The sequence below is a fragment of the Rutidosis leptorrhynchoides genome, chromosome 5, assembly GCF_046630445.1.
Source record: "Rutidosis leptorrhynchoides isolate AG116_Rl617_1_P2 chromosome 5, CSIRO_AGI_Rlap_v1, whole genome shotgun sequence".
NCBI classification, from domain to species: Eukaryota; Viridiplantae; Streptophyta; class Magnoliopsida; order Asterales; family Asteraceae; genus Rutidosis; species Rutidosis leptorrhynchoides.
Window position 1 is genome coordinate 76,845,738 of NC_092337.1, and position 10,827 is coordinate 76,856,564.

General features: G+C 33.1%; 1 protein-coding gene across 1 annotated transcript; it reads right to left on the reverse strand.

Moving 5' to 3' along the window:
* Positions 1 to 1,243: 1,243 nt before the first annotated feature.
* Positions 1,244 to 4,283, reverse strand: LOC139847559 (cyclin-A1-4-like). Its single transcript, XM_071837246.1, has 10 exons — positions 3,981 to 4,283; positions 3,174 to 3,531; positions 2,949 to 3,079; positions 2,767 to 2,859; positions 2,524 to 2,657; positions 2,360 to 2,435; positions 2,163 to 2,273; positions 1,829 to 1,978; positions 1,592 to 1,726; positions 1,244 to 1,471 (listed from the first exon to the last, which is right to left on the reverse strand). The coding sequence occupies exons 1-10, from the start codon at positions 4,152 to 4,154 to the stop codon at positions 1,400 to 1,402; spliced, it is 1,434 nt and encodes a 477-aa protein (XP_071693347.1). The 5' UTR covers positions 4,155 to 4,283; the 3' UTR covers positions 1,244 to 1,399.
* Positions 4,284 to 10,827: the final 6,544 nt, after the last annotated feature.

Sequence of the window (10,827 nt, forward strand, 5' to 3'; positions counted from 1 at the left end):
GTGTCCGGTAAATGATGATTAGGGTTGTATTTATAGGCAAACCCTAATTCTAGAACCGTCCCAGATCACGTTAATCTCATCCATAACTGACTCCCCCGAATCACGGATATAATTATGGAAAAGATATTTACTTGACAGCTAAGCAACCGCCGTACCGGGAACAAAGGAATCAGATACAATCCGCATACCGCATAACGCACACAAGCACACGCATACGCATACTATTAAGCGCCCGCATGCATATGAGGTGCGCATGCGGGTTGCGGTATCATTACAATTATTTATCAAAACTCTAGAAAAAGTGTTCTTTAAACCTAATATAAAAATAAAAAAGTTAAAGAAGAATCATTATCTAAAGATAAAGTGACATTAAAATTTTATCATCTACAGTTAACACATATGCGCAGTAATAGAAACCGCACTTAAATGATCTGGAGTGGTAAAAGTTAACACACACGTTCACATGAATATAATTATTAATTTGGTTATATTCGGTTAATAATGAGTTCACTAATCACTGAACCAAACATTTGTAAAATATTTTAACATTTTATTTACAATTTACGATTTTATATTTTTACTCATCTTATTTACAATTAACATGTAGGAAAGGTTGGAGAATTCGGATCTCGAGAGATCTCGTTTTGACTTTTTTAGGGAGATCTCGGCATCTCGAAATAATCTCGGGGGATCTCGGACGTTGACTTACGTTGACTTTATAGTTTTTTTTAATAAAAATATACATAAAAACATAAATATATTGATATTTATATACGTTTTTACGAGATTTTACAAAAATATCCGAGAAATGAGCGAGAAAATCTTAGAAATTACGAATTTTACAAGAAAATCTTACAAATTAGCAAGAAAATTCGAGAAATCGTGACTTTGACTAAGTTTGACCCCGTTAACCGAGAAATCTCGGGAGATGGACATCTCGTCTCGGTTGCCTTCTAAAAACGAGATCTCGAGGGAGATCTCGGGAGATCTCGAGAGATTTACAACACTACATGTAGGTATTTCATAAATAAGATAACTTACCAACAACCATCCCTAATCACCCTAGAATTCTCTCTTTAATTCTCCAATGTGTTAAACTCATACAGAATGAAACACTTCTATAAAGTTGCAAAATGTGACAGAACAATAATTCAGTTTATTAATCTTTAAATTCTAAGATTTTATTCAAAGAAACACACAGAAGTAGAAAAATATGCATATATTCATTGCATCAGCAGTCAAAGAACAATTGTAATCATTCATATCAAGATTCTAAATTTATCAATGCAAGAACACTCGATTACAATTCACAAACCACTTGGTTTCGAAACCCTTCTGATTGCATTTCAATCCAACAGAAGGTTGAATGAATCCTCTTACTGCTTCTATCTATTATCAACTAGTTGCTAATGTTCTTGAAATGCTTCATAGGTATCGATGGAGGACAAAACTTCTTAGCTACAGATTTGTACTGTTTCACATACAAAATACCAAATCAATTCAAAATCCATGTACCATATAAGTAGATAAACTCAGGTTTTCAAGTATATAATATATAATATAAGAGTAATAAACTTAAAATTACACACACCTTATGTTGACTATATTTTTCCCTGATTGCTGGCAAAGTAGAATTTGGGCATTCAGAAACAAGAGTATGCAGAGCCTTTACACATTCACATAAATCTGACGGTTGGTATTGTGTGTAGTGCTTCAATGTCGAATTCTGTTAAAATTATACAAAGTTTAATACAACAACTAAAGGGAGATAAATAATAAATCATACCCAAATCAAAAAAGAAGAATCAAGAAAACTAATGGCACGTACCCAAGGTTTATTTGATGGAAAAAGCACATATCTTGCTAAGAAAATAGATGATGCAGCAACAAGAGAAGGTGCATAGCACAGCATGCTATACTCCAAAAGCGATAACTCAGATATGTAACTCGCCAAACACTCTAATTGCATCGAAGGAGCCTGTTGACAGATTGAACAATGGGTCAAAACGGGTCCGGGTCAAAAAAAAAAAAAACAAAGGGTTAGATGATGGGTCAAAACGGGTCCGGGCCAAAATAATCATATTTCAGCCCGTTTAATCTGTCTCCACAATAGCTAAATTTTTATTTGAGAACACAGCATAAATGAAGTCATTGACTTATACCTCGTTTGCACCTTGAGCAGCACGAACAAATCGTCTCAAAAAACATCTCACAGTTGGGGCTGTCATTTCAAACTTCAAGAAATTTAGAACCGAAGATTCCATTTGCAATACCTGCAACAGTCAACGTGCTTAGTCAACGAAATCAATAAAAGTCCTGCAACGAAAGCATCGGCTAATTACATAAACATAACACAGACCTCGTCTTTGAAATAAGTGTTATCAGTTATGTAGCAGAATTCTTCCACCTGGGGTGCACATATCTCCTCATATTTCCTGAAAATATTCAAAAATTTGACCGGATTAATGAAACGAAATATGAATATAATCCATTATCATAGAAGAAACGTGTAAGATTTCTTACGATGCTATCATCATGCACGCGACACCAAGCAATTGCAATCGTTGTCTATCCATTAAATTGCCGGAAAGGTATCGGTCTATGTAGTTTATAGTCAAATACAGCGTATCAGGCACAAGCCTATACTCTTCAGCAACCTAAATTATAGCATTTCACATCAGTAAAATATAACACAATCAGAGGAAGTTGCAAATAAAATTACCAAAATCATAAATTGAGTTAAAACAAGATGGGTAAGTATTGTACCTCAACAAGCCAATCAATTAGTATTGCACGCATGCTCGGATTAATGTCTTTTTGCACCTTCTCCATGAAATCAACTCTAGGCCTTTTCATTGCCTGAAAAACCGATATTCAAAACCCGAAACAGATGAACCAAAACGGTCAATTACTAATTACAAATTCAATATACAATGACGAAAATGTACCTCAGTAGCTCTAAGGTGCTGATAAATGTCACAAGCCATAGTTGCACAAAGTTGTGGATCCATTAAATCAACATCCAAATTTACAATCTTTTCACCAGTCTCCGAAAGTATCTCTCTTTCGCGTACATTCCCTAAAAACATACAATGTAAAAAAGGCTTAATTTGACTACAACAAAATAATAAAACAGCCCACAAAATTTTCAAAGAAACAGATAAAAGTAATACCTGCAGTATCAACATGATCAGAAATATTCAACTTGCTATAAGTTCTCCTCTCAATAGATTCGATTGCTGCGATGTCGTTATTGTCAATATATTCAACATCAGGGCTATTTAATGATTCACAAGTGGACATTGTCTCATCCATTGAGACTGATAAACCATCTGATTTCGATGGAGACACGTCCATTTTGGTTTTAACAGGCGGAACAATGGTTCTTGAAATGTTAGCATCTTTTCTAGCATTGGATGAATTCCTCAAAGAAGACGGTTTCAGTGGGACTGTTGAGGTACAGATCGCATTACTATTTACGTTCATAGATTGTTTCTTCGAGTCACCAATTTTCGATACACTTGGTACCATCTGGAAAGATAGTTACAGTTGATAGTTATAAGAATATAAATCAATTGAATGAACAACATTATGCATAATTTATTAAATCATATCAGATGTTAATTAATTCATAAAACCTTTTGTCTGTAAATTTTAAGTGCAAATAATGTTCCTTTTTTAGGCATATACATAATACATAAAAACTGAGTACTAGAAAGATTTACACTAAAACAGCATAACAATAACATTTAAAATATATTTATACACCAAAATCAAAATTATCAATAGATTAAAAGGCAATACCAAGAAATTAATGTAAATTTTAGAATTAGAATTTACTAATTTCATTAATTTTAGTGTAGCGTTACGTTGAATCAAAATAAACTACAATTATTCAAGAAACCCCCAATAAATCAAGATCAAGATCAAGATTAACATTTAAAAGCATGTAACTAAAGAAAATCAAAATTAAATCATACCAAACTCGAGGCGTTTCTTGGTCTCTGATTCGTAACATTGGCAAGAGCAGGGCGTTTCTTGGCCATAGTCGTTGTCACCGCCGTAGATTTTCCGGCGACATTTTCCGACGCATGCCGTTTTACCAAAGACGACGTCGTTCCAGACGTCTTCCGATTATGTGCAACAGTCGACATCACTTAATCTCTAAAAAAAACTTCAAAGAATGAAATAAGAAAGAAACCCTAATAACAAAACCCTAGAATTTGGGGGTTTTGAATTCACCCGAAACTAGCAAAATCTGAAGAACACCCAATCGAATGCATTCAATTTTGAATCAAACTATCCGTTTATTGTGTCAGAATTGAGAAGGGTTTAACGAATAAAAAAAGTAATAAAGTGAGAAAAACAAAAGAAAATGGAGTTATTTAATGGTACTTTCGAAGGCGGGGAAGAATGTGATTTGAAAAGAGAATTAATCCTGGCCGTCAGATTAACGTAAGGTATTCGTTAGGAGCGGAGATAATAAATGGGCCCCATAAGCCCCTTGTCTGTTCTCTGACATTGTGTTTAAAAGAGAGGTAATTTGTTAAAACTATTAAAGATAAGGGAGTGAATTGTAAATTTAATAGCATTGGGTTTGACAAGTAGGGATTTATAAGATTTTGAATATTGGGCTTTTACCGTTTAGTGTCTCTTTTAACCATGTGGGTTTTTTTGAATTCGAATTGAACGTTGGTACTTTGTGAGCAATTTTTAATTGGTGAATTTTGTTTGCTTGTTTTTTACTTGTGTTCAAATATATATATATATATATATATATATATATATATATATATATATATATATATATATATATATATATATATATATATATATATATATATATATATATATATATATTGGTAGGATCAAGAGGGAAGTAACCAATCGGTGGGAAGCAAAAACTTTTATTTTCTTCGTTTTTTGAAAAAACTTTGTTTACGAACATTATAGATGAGATGAAAATATGAACATTTAGTAGAGACACTTTGTGATAAATGTTTTTATTTTGGCGGAAAAACGCTCGAAGAAGTAATATATAACAATTATCGTGTTTTTCGAGCGTATGTTGAGGTTTTAGCTATTGGGGTTTAGATATTAGGGTTTATAGGGTTTAGATATTAGGGTTTAGAAATTTAGGGTTTAGGGTTTAGATTTAGGGTTTAGATTTAGGATTTAGATTGAGTTTTTAACACGAACGGTTTAGAGTTTAGGGTTTAGAGTTTGGTGTTTTGGGTTTATTCCATAAACCCAAAACACCAAACTCTAAACCTTAAACCTTAAACCCTAAACTCTAAATCGGGCTAAATTTTACTTCACAAAACATGAAAAAAAACGTTCATATTCTTCACGAACAATATTATCTTGAATGTTATTTTTGTCGATCGTTTTTCCGCCTAAATAATAACATTCATCACGAAGTGTCTCTTCTAAATGTTCATATTTTCGTGTAATCTTGATGCCGGAAAAAAAATTCCAAAAAAAACGAAAAAAATTTTTTTGCTTCCCCCCGCTTCCCCCCGATTGGTTACTTCCGCATTGATCATGCCCTTATATATATATATATATATATATATATATATATATATATATATATATATATATATATATATATATATATATATATATATAATTTATTCAATTTATTATTGTATTATTTAAAGTAGTTAGAAGTCATATTTAAGATTTAAAAGATTTTATCTTGACATGTAATGCTTCTCTCAATATGGTTTTTGAATATGTCGATGATAAATTCACTTGGATTTTTAATAAATTCACTTCAACTGTACAATATTTGCTTGTACAGTACAAGTTATCGATGCATATATATATTTCATTGTTTAGATTCAGTTGTGATCTCGTGAAAATTCGTATAACTTTGATAAACTCGTGTGTCTTTCGTGATTATTAAATAAATTTTTGCTTTAAAAAAAAAAAAAAAAAAAAAAAAAAAAAAAAAACCCTCCCCTTTGAATATGTTATTGGAAGATGAACACTCCTATCACTATATTTGAACGCTTGTTAAAAATGGATATTAAGAGTGGAAGTCAAAATTTACGGATAAGAATATTATTTTTTGAAAAGTAAATCTTAATATAAAAATTAGAAGATGTTAGAATTTATAATCATGAGATGTTGGTCATTGAATTACAATTTTTAATACGCTATAATAGACAAAGAGTGAAGAGTGACAAAATATCCGCATACATCTTCCTGTCACTACATCTGCCTATATCTACCTATAAATTATATATAAAAAAATTAATTGATAGATATGTTAGCTTTTATGATTATAACAATCAGGTGGTCAGTTGTGTGTTGTGGCAGCGCACCTGAACTTATAAAAAAAATTAATAGATAGATATGTTAGCTTGTTATGATTATCTCATGTTGTTCCAGAGGCGGATCAAGGAATCGTAGCCACTAGTGTAACACCCTAATTTTTTTTTAAATCACAACGGAAGTCTTAATTCACATAAATACCCTTAGTTAATTACGAACATGATTATCACAAATCATTAGCTAGTTACTTATTACAAACCACCGGTGTTACGTTAAACAACTAGTTACATATTTATAAAAGTTAAGACATCAGAGTTCGTCTTGTCAAACATATCGTCAACCCGACGCCCGTCCCTACCAGCACTAAGATCTAAAACCTGCAAGGGAGGAGGTGAGGGGGGTTAGCACGAGGCTAAGTGAATGGAATCATCTAACAGATCTAGCATACAGTACCAACTTGTACAACTACAGCAACTAGAACAACCCATAACAGGCAACTGACAACTAATAACTAGCAACTATCAACGGGCAACAATCAACTAGCAACTATGCTCCAACTAGAGACTTGGCGGCTTGTACGAGCACACGACCACTAGCTGATCAGTCTAGCGTCTACCGAAAGTCCTTACTACTGAATCTCCAGTATAGTAAATCCACACGCAGGTGATGCGTCATTCAGTACTATACTCAACAAACAGTAGCCAACTGGACCCAACCACAACAAGGTTGACCTCTCTGAGCTGAACCTAACAACAATAGGTTCCAACAGGCAACTACAACTTGTGCACACAACTGTTAAGCAACTATCACTACGAACAACTGTTCCTACGACTAGCATGGCAACTCTACGATGATCATTATTACAACATATCTACTAAGCATAGCAACTATAACAGTATAACATAGTAGCACAACTTGCTACTCTATACTACACCCGGAGATAATCTCACTCACCGATTACCAGCTACAGCTCAGTTATCTTACTTCTGAGCTTCTTCCTTGTTCTTATCACCTGAGAACAACACAACGAAGTCAATATACATATCTCAATCAATAGTATAATCAAAACATACTATAAACTAGGTCATAACACCATATATTCATAATTTTATGAGTCTACATCATGACTCCATTCAATAATGGCATACATGTGCGTGCAAAACACGACATACACACTAAAACTCCTTTCCCGACCTAAAAACAGTTTGATCAAGTTTCTTAAAAGTTCATCATTGAAAAGTATTCTTTATTACGATTCTAACGATAGTTTATTCATCAAGAACGGAGTTACGTTTTGAAAGTTACGCCCGTTTCAATTTCATAAAAGGTAATGTAGCAAATAGTGGTACTGTAGCAACTCGGTACTGTAGCAAATAGTGACACTGTAGCAACTCGGCACTATAGCAAATAGTGACACTGTAGCAACTCGGACTGTAGCAAATAGTGACACTGTAGCAACTCGGGGCACTGTAGCAAATAGTGACAATGTATCAACTCGGTATTGTAGCAACTCGGTAATGTAGCAAATACTGTAGCAAAATACTGTAGCAACTGGGTTACGAACAAGAGTTGCTGATTTCGAATATTTTTTGCCCAAAACTCGATTTTTGAGCGATTTTGATCAAATTTTAAGCACATGGAAGCTACTAAACATATATACAACCTATTTCTAACATCAATTAAGCATAACTAACATATTTCATGAAGATTCAAGCTCAAAAACCACACTTTTTACTCCAGAACATAAAAATCCATTTAATCAAGAATCAAAGCAAGGATTCAACAAGACAAACCTGAGATGATACTCACAATGATGCTAGAAATCATTTTCTAAAGTCTCTTAATCCAATTTTAAGTTTAGATCAACTAGGGTTTGTGAAGGAGATAGAGATTAGGTACGGTGTTTGTTTAGAAGCTTCAAGAAAATAAGAGAAGTAGCTTAATTCTAGCTTTTATATTTAGGTTAAATACAATACCCCATCACACACGGATATTTACCAGTTATCTGATATCTTTCGTACTTCGTTAGGAGGCCCTAACGGAGTCCAAATTCAACAAACGAACCTGTTCTGTGACCCTTGTCACAAACTGGTCTCAACTAAACAACTAAATAATTATAAACATATAATTATAAAAATCACTAATTACGCCCTACCCCAGTGTACAATGGTCATTTCATCTAGGTCCAAAATGCGGGTGTTACAAATCTACTCTCCTTAAAAGAGATTCCGTCCTCGGAATCGGGTCAACTATGGTCAATAAACCCAAAAATTGTTACTCGCACCGTCAAAACACACGGTTAACTTTATCGATCTTATCCCGATACCAACAATATCCACCACAATTGCATAGGGAAATGAGATTCCTGACGTCAATACACTCCCGATACCAAATAACTTGTCACAATCTCCGTCGATTAACGTCCATTAATCCACTTAAGCCCAGAAATTACACGATCAAGTCAAATAATCAGAGTCAAATTCGTGTTTCTTCGCCATTCCGTATCATAAATTTCATGATTTGTCATCCAATTCAACTCTTTATACAGTCCACTTTTCCCAATTATCCAAAGCTTAGGCAATAGAATTAGTCATCATGCTAAAATCTATACCTAGGTCCACGAAATTATCTCGTAAGTCAACAGAACTTCATAGGTTATTCGTCTCATATCCAGTCACATCACAATCCAATATAGCACAGGCCGCCTAATTTTCCTTCAGCTTCCCAGAAATTCCGTATGATTTATCACAATATACTTCTGTTGGCCAGACACAAGCATATTATCCTAAATCATACCTTCATTCTGAGTTGCTCGTAACGAAAAAATTCTACTTGTCTCATTCACTAACTTATGTCCAATCAATTTCCTCAATAAGTATCGGTAATTAATTTAACTACTTTATAACTAATCAATCACAACATCTGTCCAATCATAGTTACTCAAACCTTGTCTATCAATCATCCAAATATAATCTATCAACCAGATCATACATCCAACATGTCATAACCCGACCTTAACCATAAGGATGAATACAATAACATATGATTTCATCGCGAGGTATTGACCTCTATATGCGACATTTTTCAAAAACTGCATTCGTTTTTACAATACAAACCATAGCTTTTATTACAAATACAAGGTTTAAACAACTTAATAATGATTATCGTTTAGCGATAATCTTAGACTTACAAACTTTACATGTGATAATAACAATACGACCTCCAACATATTTTACATTACAAATCCTCCGATATGCAGTTTTATTTTTGACACAAACATGCATACTCAAGATCTTGCTTAAATTCAACATGTTGCAGCGGAAGCTTTTAGTTATCACCTGAGAATAAACATGCTTAAAACGTCAACATAAAGTTGGTGAGATATAGGTTTAATGCCGGCAGCGTTATAAATATAGATCACAAGATTTCATATATAAACGTTTTAATAAAAATATTCTAAGTTGTTGAGCACTTGATAACCATACTTAACATTTAATCAACGTCGCATATTCCCTTTATTATGAAATCTTACTACACCGTACCAAGTGTAGTTACCGAAACGAAGTACTGTGCAACCGTTGAATACTGGTCGTCCAGTCTGGTTGGGGTTGTCAGGCCCGATAGATCTATCAACAGGATTCGCGTTTACAATACCTCATGTAAATAATAGTTACCAAGTTACAGGGAAGTATGCCAGTAGTACAACTCAACGTAGAATATATATTTTTAATCACTTGTGTCCATAACGTAAATCATAAAATGCATGTATTCTCATCCCGAAATATTTAGAGTTTAAAAGTGGGACTATATACTCACCTTTTTCTTGAAGGTATTTAACTCGACTTGGTCTCCGATAGATATCACGAACCTAACCATATATATAATATATCAACATATTTTCTTTTCAAGTAATCGTTACATATATATATACACTTATAATACTTTTAATATTTTTTAGTCCGTAGTTAGCAGTCTGTTGTTAATGGTCCACAATTAGTTGCTCAATAAAATAAATAAAGATCCCATCGTATTCGTATTGATCAGAATTAATCTCGACCCATGGTACCATGTTGTCAAATGACGTGTTGCGTACATAAAGTACCGTGTTGTCAGATGACGTGTTGCGTACAATCATGAGGTCTTATGATTAATCTTCTCGTGTTGTTTACGGGTGGTCCTGGAATATATAAAATCAAATCATAAGTAAATATATATTAAATATTATGTTAATTAGTCAAGATATGATTAATCCGATTTTGTCATAATATGATATATTACAGGTTTTGAAGTGTTTTAAAAATCAAATTAGAAGGATCTATTTAGTTTGCGAACAGGTTTAAAATCATTCAAACTATGTTCTTGTTGTTAAAAATTTTATAACACAAAATAAGATAGCTATATAAATATGAACGAATAAGATTATGAATAAGGTTACTACCTCAAGTTACTTGGATAAAGCTACTGGAAAAGATAAAAAATAATCTTGATCAAACTTTCTTATGATGATTATAGGTTGTTCATGAAGCTAGTTCTTCATGAGTTTTT